The sequence below is a fragment of the Penicillium paradoxum genome (assembly GCF_028828445.1).
Source record: "Penicillium paradoxum strain IBT 22861 chromosome Unknown utg000005l_segment0_segment0, whole genome shotgun sequence".
In the NCBI taxonomy this organism is placed as follows: domain Eukaryota; kingdom Fungi; phylum Ascomycota; class Eurotiomycetes; order Eurotiales; family Aspergillaceae; genus Penicillium; species Penicillium paradoxum.
This window is the reverse complement of record NW_026643183.1, coordinates 3,062,120-3,078,600: the sequence shown is the minus strand read 5'-3', so window position 1 is coordinate 3,078,600 and position 16,481 is coordinate 3,062,120. Positions and strand designations below refer to the sequence as shown.

The 16,481-nt window shown below is 49.9% G+C and overlaps 10 protein-coding genes across 10 annotated transcripts; 5 read left to right on the top strand and 5 right to left on the bottom strand.

Annotated features, from left to right (window-relative positions):
• Positions 1 to 30: 30 nt before the first annotated feature.
• On the top strand, positions 31 to 1,670 carry N7457_006135 (uncharacterized protein; the record flags this gene model as incomplete). Its single annotated transcript, XM_057177179.1, has 6 exons — positions 31 to 114; positions 178 to 427; positions 497 to 694; positions 748 to 922; positions 980 to 1,516; positions 1,571 to 1,670. 6 exons carry the CDS (start codon positions 31 to 33, stop codon positions 1,668 to 1,670), a joined length of 1,344 nt encoding a protein of 447 aa, XP_057031481.1.
• An 86-nt stretch (positions 1,671 to 1,756) lies between these two features.
• Positions 1,757 to 2,940, bottom strand: N7457_006134 (cytochrome oxidase assembly protein SHY1; the record flags this gene model as incomplete). Its single annotated transcript, XM_057177178.1, has 4 exons — positions 1,757 to 1,856; positions 1,918 to 2,023; positions 2,089 to 2,598; positions 2,700 to 2,940. 4 exons carry the CDS (start codon positions 2,938 to 2,940, stop codon positions 1,757 to 1,759), a joined length of 957 nt encoding a protein of 318 aa, XP_057031480.1.
• Positions 2,941 to 3,209: 269 nt separating this feature from the next.
• Positions 3,210 to 4,682, top strand: N7457_006133 (UBX domain-containing protein; the record flags this gene model as incomplete). The annotated part of the gene is made up of 5 exons (XM_057177177.1): positions 3,210 to 3,294; positions 3,359 to 3,411; positions 3,463 to 3,581; positions 3,643 to 4,582; positions 4,638 to 4,682. The coding sequence occupies 5 exons, from the start codon at positions 3,210 to 3,212 to the stop codon at positions 4,680 to 4,682; spliced, it is 1,242 nt and encodes a 413-aa protein (XP_057031479.1).
• A 406-nt stretch (positions 4,683 to 5,088) lies between these two features.
• On the bottom strand, positions 5,089 to 5,738 carry N7457_006132 (coiled-coil-helix-coiled-coil-helix domain-containing protein; the record flags this gene model as incomplete). The annotated part of the gene is made up of 3 exons (XM_057177176.1): positions 5,089 to 5,121; positions 5,174 to 5,426; positions 5,527 to 5,738. 3 exons carry the CDS (start codon positions 5,736 to 5,738, stop codon positions 5,089 to 5,091), a joined length of 498 nt encoding a protein of 165 aa, XP_057031478.1.
• Positions 5,739 to 6,430: 692 nt separating this feature from the next.
• On the bottom strand, positions 6,431 to 7,255 carry N7457_006131 (Sas10/Utp3/C1D family protein; the record flags this gene model as incomplete). The annotated part of the gene is made up of 3 exons (XM_057177175.1): positions 6,431 to 6,799; positions 6,855 to 7,021; positions 7,075 to 7,255. 3 exons carry the CDS (start codon positions 7,253 to 7,255, stop codon positions 6,431 to 6,433), a joined length of 717 nt encoding a protein of 238 aa, XP_057031477.1.
• A 326-nt stretch (positions 7,256 to 7,581) lies between these two features.
• N7457_006130 (ketopantoate reductase family protein) lies at positions 7,582 to 8,910 on the top strand (the record flags this gene model as incomplete). Its single annotated transcript, XM_057177174.1, has 1 exon — positions 7,582 to 8,910. One exon carries the CDS (start codon positions 7,582 to 7,584, stop codon positions 8,908 to 8,910), a length of 1,329 nt encoding a protein of 442 aa, XP_057031476.1.
• Positions 8,911 to 9,031: 121 nt separating this feature from the next.
• N7457_006129 (uncharacterized protein) lies at positions 9,032 to 10,593 on the bottom strand (the record flags this gene model as incomplete). Its single annotated transcript, XM_057177173.1, has 5 exons — positions 9,032 to 9,359; positions 9,435 to 9,549; positions 9,610 to 9,727; positions 9,788 to 10,378; positions 10,453 to 10,593. The coding sequence occupies 5 exons, from the start codon at positions 10,591 to 10,593 to the stop codon at positions 9,032 to 9,034; spliced, it is 1,293 nt and encodes a 430-aa protein (XP_057031475.1).
• Positions 10,594 to 10,997: 404 nt separating this feature from the next.
• coq4 (ubiquinone biosynthesis protein COQ4) lies at positions 10,998 to 11,922 on the top strand (the record flags this gene model as incomplete). Its single annotated transcript, XM_057177172.1, has 2 exons — positions 10,998 to 11,202; positions 11,273 to 11,922. The coding sequence occupies 2 exons, from the start codon at positions 10,998 to 11,000 to the stop codon at positions 11,920 to 11,922; spliced, it is 855 nt and encodes a 284-aa protein (XP_057031474.1).
• Positions 11,923 to 12,179: 257 nt separating this feature from the next.
• N7457_006127 (DNA-binding protein) lies at positions 12,180 to 12,818 on the bottom strand (the record flags this gene model as incomplete). The annotated part of the gene is made up of 4 exons (XM_057177171.1): positions 12,180 to 12,463; positions 12,569 to 12,579; positions 12,637 to 12,725; positions 12,795 to 12,818. 4 exons carry the CDS (start codon positions 12,816 to 12,818, stop codon positions 12,180 to 12,182), a joined length of 408 nt encoding a protein of 135 aa, XP_057031473.1.
• Positions 12,819 to 14,325: 1,507 nt separating this feature from the next.
• Positions 14,326 to 16,367, top strand: N7457_006126 (guanine nucleotide exchange factor SEC2; the record flags this gene model as incomplete). The annotated part of the gene is made up of 2 exons (XM_057177170.1): positions 14,326 to 14,889; positions 14,946 to 16,367. 2 exons carry the CDS (start codon positions 14,326 to 14,328, stop codon positions 16,365 to 16,367), a joined length of 1,986 nt encoding a protein of 661 aa, XP_057031472.1.
• Between the last annotated feature and the right edge of the window lie 114 nt (positions 16,368 to 16,481).

The window sequence follows — 16,481 nt, the reverse complement described above, 5'->3', positions numbered from 1 at the left end:
GAATGATCTAATTGTAGTTCATTTATGGCCATGTCTACCTCGACCCCCAAAGCGCGTGGTAATCGGTCACCTTTGGGGGCTGCTACCCCATCTGGAGATACAACATTGACAGGTGTGAGTGCTTGATAGAAGCTTCTATGTGGATTGGATATTACTGACCTTATGGTTTTTCTGCAGCTCCAACGTCTCCCTGGCCACACGCGCTACCCACTTACACCAAGTCGACTTGTTACTGTAGCGACCCCAGGCACCCAGCGGTCTGCTTCTCGATACACACCACGCGCCAGAGGTGGAGGTGCGCCAGCAACACCATATGGACTACGTGCCCGTCAACAACGAGCAGCTAATACTCCTGGTCGTGATCGTCGACGCAGCGGTCGAGTGCAGCGTGAGACTACATTCGATATTCTGAGAAACCTGGGCAGAGGTAAGAAAGAGCCTGGCCACGCATAGTCTGACAAAAGAAAAGTTACTAAACTGTTTGGATTGGTACTAGCACTTGCTCCTATATCTGAACCTATCCGCTCTTCGCCTCAGGAGAAGCCAGAACCCATCCCAGACCCAATCGATGAATTCGAACAGTTTGACAATGAACCAGACATAGAGCGACCACGGTTGTCTCTACCAATCCAGGAGTCCGAGGAAGAAGATGAAGATGCCAGTCCTGAAATCCACCCCCGAGAATGTCTCTCGCGTTTGCAGAGGAAGATATGGATATCACCTATCGATCTGTCGAATACCCTCGAGACGCGAGCTTCAGAGATCGCGACCGATTATCGATGATGAGTCGTGCTACAGGTCGGATCAGTGGAGATTTCGAGGATACACGACTAGAAAGCGATGGTGCGGATGATACTGGTGTTATCGGTGATGATTATGACGCGGAGGACACAATGATCAGTGGGGGCGACTTTGATAAGGGGTAAGTTTACAAAGTTTGGATTGCTATGGTACAGAGCATGGCTAATATTACATAAAGGGGAGAGACGGAAGACCTGGGCCGCTTCCATTTTGACCTAAACTTCCCATCTCCTGCGGCTGCTCCACTTGAGGATCCCGTTGGCGGGGATATTGACGACATGGAAGACTTCGAGCTGTCCACCGCGGATGTTGACCCGCTCCCGGCCCAATCAGACGATGATGACGACGATGACGCTGGAGGTGACTTTGGTTTCGGTCTTGACCTTGCACCCGCGGCATCCCCCAGTGAGAGCCCTGGCATCGTTGGAGGTGGATTGCGAGATGAAGCCATTCCAACCCAGGGCAAGCAAAAGAAGATCTCCAGGCACGGAATTCCTGTCCCAAACTTGCCTGCAGGCGTGGTCAAAAAGCTAGCAACTCGCTTCGCGCGTTCGGGAGCTGGCTCGAGGGCAAAAATCAACAAGGCGACGCTGGCTGCAATCGAGCAGGCATCCGCGTGGTACTTTGAGCAAGCAAGCCAAGATTTAGCGGCATATTCAAAGCATGCAGGACGGAAGACCATTGACGAAAGCGACGTCACAACATTGCTAAGAAGGTCAGTTGCGTCGAAAGCCAAGCGACCGACGAATTAATTGCTGACTTGTTCCAGACAACGCCATATCAACAACTCAACGACAGTGTTTTCCCTCGCCCAAAAGCACCTACCCAAAGAACTTCAACAAGACATGAGATTGGCCATGCCTCCATGAATGTCCAGAACAAAAATCCTTCATGAAAAGAAACGCTTTCAACGCCAATAAAATATGCTAAGGCAATGTTGGAATTCCACTACCGATTACCAGTTTCGGTTCTGGCGAACTCGGCGCAGTGCCTCGTTGGGGTTCTTGCGCACAACCATCCACATCATGATGGAGGTAGCCAAAGACAGGCCATACCTAGGGAGTATGAGCAACATTCTCAAGTGGGAATGGAAAGCACCGAACAGATCCAACCTACCAAGTGAAGATGTATTGAGAATGGTTGTTTTTCAGACTGACCTCCGCGGCGCGGCCAATCGGGATACCCTTAGCCTCACGGTCATAAAACTCAATCAGATCAGGCACTAAGAAGGAATGTAATTGTTAGCCATGCATGTATTAGCAAGATAAATCAATCCAGTCTCCTTACCCATTGTCTGCTCAATCCAAACAGGCTGGCTTCCACTCAACTCGGCCATTTGGTTGATATCGGGGAAGTAGAACTTTCCCTCAGCGGGCTTGTTGTCTGGGGTGAACATGTTTTTCTTCCATGGCTCTCGTATTAAGCCTTCCACGGTGACCTCTTCATCAAGCACACCCAAAGGCCGGTCTTTTTGGTCTTTCAACTTCCGCGAGATCCAACCCCGGTTCACAAGTACCGTGCTCTGTCCCTCACGCTCGAGAGGAGTCACCACGATGAATCCGTCCTCGCCGTCATGCATGCGTGGTCCAACGAGCATCTCTTTGTCGTGACGGAGACGGCCGGTAGCGTAAACACGGCGGTAATCAAATTCCGAAATGGCATCCGGGTCAATTCGCGGCGGCAGGGGCAGAGGGGGCTTCACGAGACGGTCCTCGAATTTGGCCATCAGTTTAGTTTTCCAGTCCAGGCGCTTTATCTGCCATGTTCCCAGACCAAATGAGATGATTGGAATCAAAGCTAAAGACACGGAGAACAAGACGTTAGTATTAAATCTCTCAGCAACTGTACGTGTAGTGTTTTCATGTCCGGAGAAAAGCTTGTATTAAATATCAACATACCCAGAATAATCAGACCGGGCCCATGTTTCTTATTAACTCGAACAAGTCTCGCGGGGTGATCCACCACATTCAAACCCTCGGCTAGCTGGCGTGACTGCGAGATATTGCGGAATTGTTGAGGACGATATTTAGCGTAAAGTGAATTGAGCTTCGACGAACCCTGAGCGCTCCGAATAGCTCGAATGGGTTGGGTCCAGGCCCTCGCGGCTGTCTTCTGCAGAGCAGAAAAGATCGGCCGCATGTCGGCGGGTTTGAGAATGCGAATATGAAACTGAAGTTCTCTTCGAGATGCTATAAATTGCGAGCAATAAGATGACTGGGAATGCAAAGCCTGAAATGGGGTTCAAGCAGGTTCAAGAAAGTCAACGTTGTGGTTGATTGCTGGACAGCAGATGCGATGTCAGCGGCAGTTGGGATTTCGGGGAGTTACCGCCCAGGCTTCTCCAATCCTATAGTTGTCTCTCCGCACTAGTGTTCTCGTTTCCTCCAGGTCTTTACCGGAATGCGATCATGACGCTTTTCTACCAGGGATCCCTTCAGGAGGGCATTGCTGTTGCTGTGAAAGATACCAAAGCAGTTATTTGCTTTGTCCGAAGTCAGTGATGTCCCCGACTCCCCGCATCGAGTGACATGTTGCTGATCTCGGGATTTGGACACAGATGATGAGGAATTGAGCTCTACGTGGGAGACGGACTACTTTGGCGATCATGAGGTACGCTCGCCTGCTACAACTTTATTCTTACTTGTAGCTGACGTCCTAAAGCTTGCGCAAGTACTCAATGCCAAAGCAGTTGTATTGCGCTTAACAGAGGGGTCACAGGAAGCTGGTTTCCTGGCCTCTTTCTGTCCGATCTCAAAATTCCCGACTGTTGTCCTCATAAAGTACGTTCAGTGATTCAATATCCGGGGTCGATTTGGTGTTCATTGGCTGACCCGATCATAGGAATGGCGCGCTAAAGGCATACATCGGGCCAGATATCTCGAAAGATGACTTCCAGAATCGATTAATCGCAGCTTTAGAAGATGAACAGACATCCGATCCTACGCAGCAGCCGCAGGGTACTCACGCCTCTACAGCTCCAGCTAATCCTGCGCCTGCGCCTGCACCAGTCGCTCCCAAAATCCAGTCCGAGGCGCAATCTGCAGGGCAACCAAGTGAAAATGCAAAGAAAAAACGGACACTACATTTTTCAGCAGGTCTTACGTCTCAAAAGCCCTCCGCCAAAGAACCCGCCGATCAAGACATTAAAGGAAAAGCACCTATGGGATCTAAGAAGACCATTGACAAGAATAGCGCAAAGAGCGGAACTCCCAGCGAACAACCACCCAAGTCTACAGTCCCTCGAGGACCCCCAACCCAGTACCGGTTACAGGTGCGCCTATTTGATGGAAGTTCCGTGCGGTCTAGCTTTACGCCCACCCAGAGCATTCGAAACGACGTACGACCTTGGCTTGACCAGAAGATGGAAGGCGACAATCGGCCCTACAACCTTAAACATATGTTAACCCCCCTGCCCAGCGAGACTCTCTCCGTGGCCCAAGAGTCGCAATCTCTCCGAGACTTGGGTCTTGGTTCAAGTGCAACGCTGATCATGGTCCCCGTATCAACATACACGGAGGCCTATTCGGCAGCGGGTAGCTTGCCTGTCCGTGGTATCTCTGCGATCTACAACCTTGCCTCGTCTGCTGCCAGTACTGCAACAGGTCTTGTGGGCTCATTCCTTGGATATGGCTCGACTACCCCGGCAAACGATACTACTAACTCGGCACCCTCTCCATCTACCGGCAATTCTCAACGTCCTAGGCCAACGGGCCCCAACATTCGGACATTGAGAGACCAGCAAGATGGACGTGGAGATAGTCAGTTCTACAATGGAAACCAGGTATGCGACTCCTAAAGAGATCATTTCGCTGGGTTTAAACTAACAAATTTCTCAGTTGAACTTTCAGCCTAGGAAGAACCAGGATGACAAGGATAAATGAGTCGAACGGTACTGTTGCGATGTTTTTGCATCATTTCTCTATGGCGTTTAAGGATTCCATCAGTTCACAGCGCCTTGTAATATGATACTCTGCCTATTATCGGCTTTTTGCTACTGAAAATTGAGCAGATACGCCACACGAGATTGTCTAGTATGTATTTAAAATAACATATAATTGGTGACTTGATTGGAATTCATGCATTCAATTCTTGATTTAGTAGTCAAAGATTGGTTTCCTTATTGAGGAGAGATGGTATAGAGTACAAAAAGGCGATATGGGAATCGTTATGCAAAAGAAGAGATGTCTATAAGCGATCGAGCTCAAAGATTCCCGTCATTTATTACTAAGAATGACTGTATCTGTCTTTCCGATCAAGCCCACCAAGGGTCAAAGTGGTATCAAACCCTTAGTAAGGCTTAGCGGCAGCCTGGCAAGCTTTCTGCAGGATATTAGTACAATAAAAGAGACAAAACATGGGAGTGTAAACATACCAGCTGGTCAAGGTACCAACCGCAGATGCCGAGGTTACCCTGGTTCTCATCCATACATGTGCGGAAGTTGCGGACATCGACCTCACAGGCGGGGTTCTCGTAGGAAGTCTGGGCAGCGTTGCTCTGGTAGAGGCCGTTGTCCATGGCCTGGGCCTGAGCAGGGGGAGCCTGCTGGGCCTCGGCGGGGGCGCTGGAGCCACCGCCGAAGAAGCCACCGATAGCGTGGCCGATAGAGGAACCGACAGCGACACCACTGTATCAAAATCACCGTTAGCACATATACCCGGAAAAGTCGATACTGACCCCGGATTTTATCGGGGAATGAAAAGCACAAAGCTAGGGCCGAAACTTACGCAGCGGTCGAGGCCATCTGGCCGAACAGACCAGGGCCAGCGCTCTGCTGAACGGGAGGAGCCTGCTGGGCCTGTGGGGGGTGGGCAGCGGTCGAGTGAGGCTGCGACTGTTGCTGTGTAGGAGCAGCCGCGGGCCGAGCAGGAGCGGCGGTAGGGCGGGTGGGAGCGCTGCGCGCAGGGGTAGGGGCGGCACCACGACGTTGACGAGGCATTTTGATGGTTATGTGTGAATTGGACGGATGTAGAGGAGAAGTGAGAATAGGTTGAGATAAGTATGAGTATTAGTGGAGAAAGAAGTAGCTAGAAGATGAGTAAGTTCGGCCACTGAGGCAAACTCCGATGCAAACCTTGGAGATTTGAGGGCGCTGATTGGTAGATCGCTGATTGGTGGAGCGCTGTCACGTGGATCGGACATTACGGGTGCCGGTTGCCCGGCGCGGAGACAGGAACAGGACCTCGGAATTACTACGGGGATTACTATGTATAGAGTAACTTGGAATGGAGGTGCCTGGATTATTCGAGCATTAATTCGAGCATGGAAAGATAGCAATTCGATAAATCTACTAGCTTTTAGGTGGAGTATTTTGTAGAACGTATGGTAGTTTCCATTGAGGAAGGGTATCTTGATTCATGGAGACATCAAAGTCTCGTACATAGTACAGAGAGCCACTCATCATGGTCTCGAAATAGTCGAGATAGCCGTCTGAAGGTAAGCTCATAGCTGGACAGGCTCGTAAATTGGAAGCCATGGTTGGATTCGACAATGCATGTCATGTCGACAGAGGTTCTGGTAATGATAACGGTTGGTAATGCTGTGTTTTGAGCCCACCCGATAGCCCGTCCTAAGCATTCGATGGTGCGAGGCAGTCTTTGTTTAATTTCAACCATTCAGGATGCAAGGCGTTCATTCGGCTTTTCTAGCCTTTCGACGGTCCTCCTTCTTCTGCCGTCGCTCCTTCTTCTGTTCTTGCCGTGCCGCCTTGCTCATTTTCCTTTCTTTCTTTGCTTTTCCATTGCCCGATTTATGATCTCCCTTAGACTTCTTTTGGGTATCTTTCGCTTCGGCCTTTCCGGTGTGATTGGCGTCAATCTGAGGCGCTGCTGGTGCAACGTCCACACCCCCCTCGGAATCATCATCGTCAGAGTCCTCGTTGGACTGAGCTTTCGAGGCCTCGACGCTCTTTCGGGCAAGCATAGCGGCTTTCAGCTGAGCACGAGCTCGCTCTTTAGCTTGCTTTTCTGCTCGTTCCAAGTCATACTTATCATTGCCAGCCTGTGCAGACTCGGTCAGTGGTCATCGCAAAACAATGGTAGAACCTGACACTTACAAGGCCATGTTTGATAAATCTTCCTGCAGCTGCCTTATCAAGTGTCATGGAGCGTTCCTCAGGCTCAGTCTCCAAGACCTTGATCTTTTCGAAGTACTGCTTCACACGGGTCAGTTCCCGGAACACCGGGTGCTGCTTCACATCCACGCCATGGAGGCGCAAATAAGCTGCAAATGAAAATTAGTATCGTAAAGGCTGTATATATTGCCATGTTACGTACAGAAAATTAGTGATTCAAGTGCGTAAGTGATCAACACATGAAGTTTTGCCTTGTCCATGACGGGCAGTTTACTTGAGCTTTTGAGTAGTGTGCTGGTCAAAAGGGGCTGCAAAACAGCCTCCAAATCATCCACATTGTCGTCCAGCTGCTCAAGCAGCGGTAGTAGATCTGTTGGGTCCATGGTGGTGAGATGTCGTCTAGATGAGAAATTGCTTGATCCAAGAAAAAAAATATGACGGGTTCAATGGGGCGGTAAAACGGGCGGTGTAGATTCTGGGCTGGTTATCATTTGCGCATCTGAGATAGCCATAAGCTCACGTATATCCAACAATTGCTTGATTGTTCCCGAAAACAAGCCTTGGTGGACTCTTGTGCCTACCTTTGCTTGTCGTGCTCAAATCCGAGACCTTATCAAGCCAATTGGTCCAATCTCTAGCCGTCACGGAACACCTACTCAGGACTTAACTTGCATAACCCCGGGGAACCTCTCCGCTCAACTCTCTCAGGATGCAGTCGACATTCCAACCTCGCACCTTACTACGGACTCGGATTTTTGGCACTTGTTCCCGGTCTCGTTTCCCGGCATGTGGTGCGCCACACATACGGTTCATCTCAACATGGAAGGAAGAGTTGGGTGAGGCCAACCCAAACCCAAAAACACCTCTTTCAGGACGAGTGCATATCCTCGGCATGGGAAATTTAGGTTGCTTCTTTGCTCATTCTCTGGCCACGAGACGTTCACCGCCACCAATCACAATATGCTTGCACAATGAGTATCTCTACCAGGCCTTTGCTCGGAAAAGAGGACAAATTTCTGTCAGCACACATGGCCTCGACGATGTCAGAACAGGATTTGATGTCGAAACCGTGGACGAACAAGGCAGATGGTATGCAATGCCTCCTGTGGACAAACGGCCCTCACCGTTCGATTCCGAGTCTGAGTCCCAACACTTGGTGGATGATGGACCTATCGAGTGCCTAATTATTTGCACCAAGGCGCATCACACAGAGCTTGCTGTCAAAGATATCAGACACCGCTTGACAAAAGACTCGACTATTTGTTTCGTTCACAACGGCATGGGCGTACTCGAGTCTATCAATCAAAATGTTTTCCCGGATCCCAACAACCGACCACATTATATCCAGTCAGTCTTCAGTCATGGCTTAGGCAGAAATGATCCATTCAAAATTTCGCATTTGGGAGTTGGGACCACAATTCTTAGCCCAGTACCGAATTCCACTCTTTCTCCGACGGTGCCTGAATCGGACTATACGTGGGCGCCGTCAACAAAATACCTATTGCGCCTCTTAACTCTCACTCCGCCCTTGGTTGCCGTGGCCGATACACCAGCGGGTCTTTTACAATATCAACTTGAGAAGTTGGCCGTGAATTGCGTCATCAATCCCCTGACTGCATTGGGCGACTGCACCAATGGCGAGCTCCTCTACTCCTTCAGCTTTACCCGTGTCATGCGACTGCTACTTTTCGAGATCTCTGCTGTCATCTGTGCTCTCCCTGAATTGCAAGGTATTCCTGGTATCGAAGATCGGTTTTCGCCAGAACGCCTGCGTCGTTTGGTTGTTAATATCGCAAATAACACATCCAAGAACAGTAGTTCTATGCGCCAAGATATCGATGCGAGAAGATTGACAGAGATCGAATACTTCAATGGATGGATTGTGCGTCGTGGCGAGGAACTGGGCATCAAATGCGCCCTCAACTACATGATCAAGCACCTGATTGCTGCCAAAGCGGCTACCATCCGGGATAGAGAAGCTGGCGCGATTCCCCTTGACTTTGAAAACGTCATCTCTACCAACGAGCCTCCCATATAATTGGATTCTAATACGTTTGGCTGTTGAATTCTTTTCCTCTACCCTGGCTCCTTGTCACGACTCTCTGTGTGAGAGTAGATCAAAGGTTTCAACGATACTTTAAATTCACTGGGCACAACATTTATACAGAAACGGCTTCGGCCGCATGCTCACAGAGATCCTTGATCTGCTTCCACCGGCGCAGCAGCATCTCTGCTTTCGAACGATGTTCTTGAATCGTGTCGTTGAGTTCCATGGCCTTTTGCAATGCCGTCATGTTTGCCTCTGCCTCTGCGGCATAGGTCATGATCCACCTCTTGATAGTGGCTTCAGACCGACTCTCATCCAAGCCCTGTGATTGGCCCTCAAGAACATGGTTTCGCCAATCCTCCTCCTTCATATAACTCAGACATGCTGCGATCTCTGTGCGGTAACAGGGTCCATGGGAAGTGACTTGGTAGTTACTAGCGCTGTGTCAATGGGGAACTGTATATATCGCGTGGAAAATGCGCGTATCATGTAAAATATCATATCGAATCACATACCCATAATACTGATTCAACCACAACTCCTCTTGCTGTCCGGCGGTATCTATATCCCGAAAAACGATATCGTCAAGATAGATAGAATCTGCTTCGTTGGCATCAAGGAAGAAGCCATCTATACGCCAACGGGGTTAGCAAGTCAACATGTTGAACGTAGATAACGATGATTTCCCACATTCTGCCAGTAAGGTATCATTTGGGTGACTGCCATAGTTCATGTATACCTCCTCACCCTCCTCATAATCTCTCGTGGCGCAGAAAACATATTCATGCTCATCAAACTTGACGTCTCGCTGTTTTGATCCAGACGTTAGCATTCTTGATACAACGTGAGACTCGGACGAACCACGTACAGCCACGTCCGCATGGTTGAAATAGTCAGCAAATGGCACCAGCCCCATCGCATCATTGGGATCTTCGGGTGTTTCCTGGTCCTTACCAACCCAATAGAAACACCTCGTATTTACAATCAGCCAGTTATAAGAGAACATCTCCCAGTTGGTATCCGGGAAAGCGGAAATAACATCCGTCCACGCCTTGCGCAAGCGCTGAGCCTGCTGGGACAGAATAGTCTGATAATCTGAGCTATATGTCTTCGTCTTCGGTCCAGGCTTTAGACTATTCCAAAGCCCTGAAATTGACGGGGGAAGCAAATTTGGCTGCTCTTTATCAGCAGATTTGTCGTCTTTGCCGTCGGGCAACTGTAGTCCTCCCAGAGCGGTTGGCCAAAGGATTGGCATGCTATCCTCGAAGTCCTTTCGACTAGGCCACGACTCGCGCCATAGTTCGTATTTTGATAGCTCGTCTGTGGTGCCGTGCGTGAGATATGCTGCCAGTAGTGCCTGTACGGCAATGTCTTCTGGAAGTTTCTCGGTAAACGTGGAAGGGATGTCTTCCACTGTTAACATCAGCCGAGTTGGCACTCGGAGGACTGCTTCTCCTTTCTGAATAGAGGATCGGTAAGTATATATGTATAATTGAGGCATTGATATAGTTTCAGGTCTTTTTGGTCTCATACTTTGATGTTCCGGGTTGCCATCATTCCTAACCCGCGGCCTTGGAACCTGGCTGGTGTCACTGAGCTGGTATCTATGCCATTGGAGACTGCCCATTCTGTGAACGCTTCATGTTCTTCTCCGGGCCACCATTCTGGTTTCATTTTGAATGCGTTTGGGCCTTCTTGGCAGATTTTGTAATCGCTGCGCCAAGTCAGCATGTATATTAAGACAGGGATTAAAGTCAAAAAGTCTATATTGGTTAAAACGTACCTTCAAGCGGGAGCTTTATATGATTGATACTGTCTTTTCCAATGCACACAAGCCTAGCCCGACTAGAGAGTAGTCCCAATGGATCGCAATGGATGTCAATGGCTGTCTGAAATTCACTCTCTATAATGTGTGGAGCAAACGCTGTTATCGATAAACGGCCTTATCGCGGACTACGGCAAAGCATAACGGCCATTGGTGCTGGCCCTGCCGATCTGATAATGATCATACCACTTTCCGGTTTGTTTTCAGCTTTCCCCCGGACCATGCACACATTCCACTGGCTTTGGGATTCATAATGTCTATTCTTGGAAGGCGTGGAGCCATTGAGCTTCGAGCTTTGGCTACCAGCCCAGTTCTATCTGCAAGCAGCCTGCGGGCCTTTTCCGTTCTGAACCGTCCACCACCAAATTACCCCGGCCATGTCCCATTGACTACCATCGAACGCGGAGCTCTCGCCGTGGGTTCAGCAATTGGATCTCTTATTAATCCTCGAAGAGCGGGTATGTGGATAGCTTCTCCAGCAAAATAGCTTTAGAATCGCAGATCCCAATCTAATCTGTTACTCTATAGATCTTATTGCGGCATTGGGCGAAGCCACCGCAACACCATTTTTCATATACCGACTACGCAATGCCATGCTCGCAGATCCAACAGGGCGTCGCATTCTCCGCGATCGTCCCCGCATCACCTCCGAAACCCTCAAAATGACTTATCTCCGCACGCTCCCCGAGAACTCTGTCGGCCGAACATACGCCAAATGGCTAGACCGCGAGGGCGTATCCCCAGACACTAGAGACAATGTCCAGTACATTGACAATGAAGAGTGCGCATATGTCATGCAGCGATACCGCGAGTGCCATGACTTCTACCACGCCGTGACTGGCCTACCGATCTTCGTGGAGGGCGAGTTGGCTCTCAAGGCGCTGGAATTCCTGAACACACTTCTGCCCATGACTGGGCTGAGTCTGTTCGCCTTTGTGCGAATGAAGCCTGCTGAGAAAGAGCGCTTCCTCAAGTTACATCTCCCGTGGGCTATTCGCAGCGGGCTGAGGAGTAAGGAGCTTATCAATGTCTATTGGGAGGAGGTGTTGGAGAAGGACGTGGATGAGCTTAGAGCTGAGCTGCACATCGAACGTCCCCCGGATCTGAGAGAGATTCGGAAGATGATTCGGCGACAACAGAAGGAGGAGAAAGAGCGACAGCAGCAGGCTTCGAGCTGAGCCGAGGCCTGTCTTGTCGGGGCCATAGGTCTTGAACTTTGGGAGATATGTATGATTATTGGATCGGTGAATAATATCACAAATACGCGATTGCGAGGATATTTGCCCCCTATTCAGCCCGGCTGCAAGATAGTTAAAACAATAAAGATAAATCGGGAGTCATAACGCCTGGAGTAGATTTTCCCCGCAGTCCACGAGCGGGTAACAAGAGGGTCCCGAATGCAATAAACAAAAGTCCATAGATCACATGGTATGCCTTACAGGTCCAACAGATCGTCATCATCATCCCAGCCACCTTTGCGGCGAGAGATAACAATTTTCTGCTCCTCCTCCTCTTTGCGCTGGTTCTCTGCAACAGCTCCCAGCAACTCCTTGAGCTGCTCCTCGGTCACCTTTTGTCGCAGCTGTCCGCTTTGAGCGAGCATGATAAGACGGTTCTCGATATCGGTTGCGCGGGACTCCTTAACCATACGGATGCGGCCCAGACGATCGGCAGCGGCGGGGTCGAGGATTTGCATCAATATCGAAGCGCGTTGCTCGGCTGAAATAGGTTAAAGGTTAGAATACCGATGGATCAAGCACGACTTTTGTGGTTCTTTGGATGAAAGCTCTGTGGAGACTATTAACGTATGACCGGGGGACCTACCCTCAGCTTGTCTGATTGCCTCAATTAGTACATGCTCAGCGCATTCTTATGGTCCTGCCTGCACTTACCTCCGCTGCTGTGCCTGTTCACCACCATCCTGACCACCTCCACGGGGTCCCTGTTGTTGCTGGAGTTGCGCGAGACGAGCGCGTCGGATCTGTTTCCGTTCTCAGCACGGGTGTCGAAGGGCGCCGACCTGTGGTCTGGGGATGGCTGGGACACTGACCTCTTCTAGATCTGCGTCTGCCATGGTGGATGTTCAAATTCCGTAATGATTGGTCTTGAAATGAGGGGAGGTCGAATAGTGAAGAGTCAAGATTAATTGGGAGTACCCCACTTCGCCTCAGGCTACGGAGGAGTTTAACGACCACGGAGGACTTATCCCGGGGTATTTGGGTCTGGCGATACAGCACTTTGCCCTTTAACTGAGTAAGGGGTTGGCAAAAGAAAGGATATACCCAACGTGCAAGCAATTGAAGAAGCTACTAGACCTGAGATCAATCTGAGATCAATCTGGAGATCAAGCGAGTATATTTCCTGGAAGACGAGAGGGGAATGATCGAACTTCCCAAATGGGTATTAAGGCTCATATGGTCGCCAGCCTTCTCCGTAAGCTTAGGCGCGGGGAATGGCACGTGGGAGTTGTGATTTGGCTACAAGCGTACTTTTGGACAGACGGAGTATATTGTGGATGTGGATGTTGGAGGGTTTAATTGGTGCCACGATTTGGTATTTCTTCAAGGTATGTTATATATGTTATACATGCTAGTGCTATATCAGCAATGCGTTATACTGCATGTCAATGATACGATCGTGGTACCTGAGGGATTCCGAATGCAGTATGTGGGCGCCTAAAATGTGATGAGGTAGGAGGAGTCCCGACGGAGTATGCTGTACTCCGTACTCCGTACTCCGTACAGACCTACAATCTCAAGTAAATGTTGCGAATTTATTAAACTGGAGCCCCGTAACGCCAAACTGGCGATAGGACAGACTGCGCCTCCTACAAGAGGTCCACTGAGATCGGCTGGGAGATTCAGGTTTAGCTCCGAATTAAAAAAGTGATACCTTCGCCCGGGGCCTCCGGTCCCGTGAGTGGCAATGGGAATCTTCTCGAGATTACTTTCCACTTTCCCCTCTATCTCGAACACCTCTTTTCACTCTTTTGAAAATTAATTCTCTTCACCTTCCTATAGCGCAGTCGATCCTTCGAATACAGGGGGGTCCACACCTGCAGGCTCATCTCTGACTAAGCCCTGGTTCATCTCGCGCCTCCAACCCCCAACCTCCTCGACACCAGGCTGATATCTCCGATCAGACCTGTCTGTGGCGATTCAATCCTTCAGTCTACATTTAGCGCATTTTTTTCCCGGGTCGTTCATTGGCCGTCAAATTGAAGTCTTCTCAAACCCGGATTCGGCCAGCTTTCACTTCCATTACCTCGTACGCTATCTACTCGAGATACGGCCCGCACACGCGGCCTTTCTCTTACCAGCCTTTATCTCTGCGGTGTGAATGGCGTGGATAAAACTTGGTCTACTGGGGATTTTCTAGACGTGATATCGATCTGAGGATCATCGAACCCTGTCAATTTGGCTTTACAGTGCCTGAACGCCCTCTACGTCACTCACCATGGCCGAGTAAGTGTCCACGATCCAGATGTTCTGGTTAGGAAATGAATCAATCGTTGACATTTCAGGTGGGGCAGCTTAATTGCCTTTCAAACCACCCATCATAGTTTCTTCTCTCCATCCAACATGATCACCCGCCACACCCATAGAAGATCGGTGTCCTCCGAGCACCGGTCCTTATCTCCTGACCGAACGGTCATCAAGGCGAAATCCACTACAAATCTCGCCGAGATCGCTTCTTCCAACGCTCAGCGCAAATCCACTAGCTTCGATGAAAGCAGTTTTAGCACCTTGCAGGACCCTCGATTGGCGGTCGGGCTGCAGGTTTCAGAATCGACGTCATCGTCTCACCACCCCGATTTGAGCAATGAAGTTGCCGCATTGTCTGTGAAGTTGATTCAGGCTATCAACAATCAAACGAATCTTGATGATAGCTTGGTTGCTACCCGCCAAGAGCTGGAACTAGCCCAGGGCAAGATCCAAGCTCTCGAGTTCCAGAATGAAAAATATCGGCGCGACATTGAAAATCATGTCTATATCAGGAAGCTCGACTCTGATCGTGAAATTTCGCAATTACGGGAGGCACTCACGGAAGAAACGACCCAGCGTACTGCTGTTGAAAAAGGCAAGAAGAATATCGAGCAAGAATTGGAAACTCTAACTGCGGCTCTTTTTGAAGAAGCCAACAAGGTCAGTTATATCACCCATATTGCGTTTATTCTTACTAAATTCTAACACGCTGGCAGATGGTCGCTGCGGCTAAGATTGAACGTGAGGCGGTGGAGAAGAAGAATGAGCAGTTACGTGCACAAGTCAAAGACACGGAGTTGCTTTTGGCATCGCACCAAGACCAGCTCGCTGAGTTGAAGTCTGTCATGCAAGGGATGAACCTTCACAACGGTGACCTTGATGCCCGTCCCTCTACCGCTCCACCATCCCCGGCTCGCACCCCCCGAGGGCCAAAGGCTGACAAAGAAGAAAGTGAGACGGAATCAGTCTCTGTATCGATTGCCAACCCCGAGGAGTTTATCCCGGGCCCTGCATCTAACTTCCCCCACCTCGTCCGAATGGTAAGCCGGACGGATTTACAGGCTTACGAGGATTTCCGTGATTTGATGGTCCTCTCTCGAAGCTCTAAACCCCCTAGCCGCGCTGCTAGTGGGTCCTATGGAGGCCTGAACGTGATGAGCCTGGCAAGCTTTGCTAGTGGAGGATCATCTTCGGCGACCTCATCGCCCTCGAAGGGCCTCGGTAATTCCCCGCATGGAAGCGTATCTTCCACCACAGGATCACATCTCTCCTTGAAGGAGACTCGCTTCTACAAAAGAGTTCTTATGGAAGACGTCGAACCTACATTAAGACTGGATCTAGCACCGGGTATTTCATGGTTGACTCGGCGTACCGTCCTCAATGCCATTTGCGAAGGCAGTCTCGTTGTGGAGCCAATGCCCCCAACATCCAAGAAATTTGAATTCCCTTGCTCTGTTTGTGGTGAACGCAGACCCGGTACGCTTAATGAGAGAACCCATCGTTTCCGAACGTCAGACAGTGAGACAGCCCAAAGATACCCACTCTGTCTTCTCTGCTTGGAACGTGTGCGCTCGTGCTGCGAGTTCACTGGTTACTTGCGCCTCATCCTTGATGGACACCTTCGAGCTGGCGATACCGAAGAAGAAAAAGAAATATGGGACGAGACCATCCGCCTCAGAGAGAGGATGTTCTGGTCTCGGATCGGAGGAGGCATCGTTCCCTTATTCAATGAATCAAGCTCATCGGAGATGGCGTCGGAAACCATGGAATGCAATTCCGGCGCCGATGGAGCGGAAGATGCCAAGTTCCTCCAACCTCTTGATGTTACTTATCTCGAGTCAAAGACGGAGAAATTCCCATCAGCGGCTGATCAGCTTCCACCTAAAACACCCATCATGGAATTCCATAATGATGCTCCCCGACCTCAAAGTTCTATCTATGACAACGATGATGCTGTTTCTTTGACTAGTTCGGAACGCAGACGTATCTCTGCCGATTCAGCAGCAAGCATCTACGAAGAAGCGAATGCTGACATGGAGGTCGATACCACGGAATCTGTCCCCAATGAGCCCTCAATCGCTCAAACTCGAGAGACAGACACAGAAAATGCCAAGCCTAACGGTTTGAGCACCTCTTGACCTCGGTTGATCACAAGCAATCAACACGAGTGAGACGATTACACGGTTTACCCAGCATTTCACGATCCGCCTAATGTCCCCACCTTCTGGCATTGCATTCTTCACCTTCTTTTA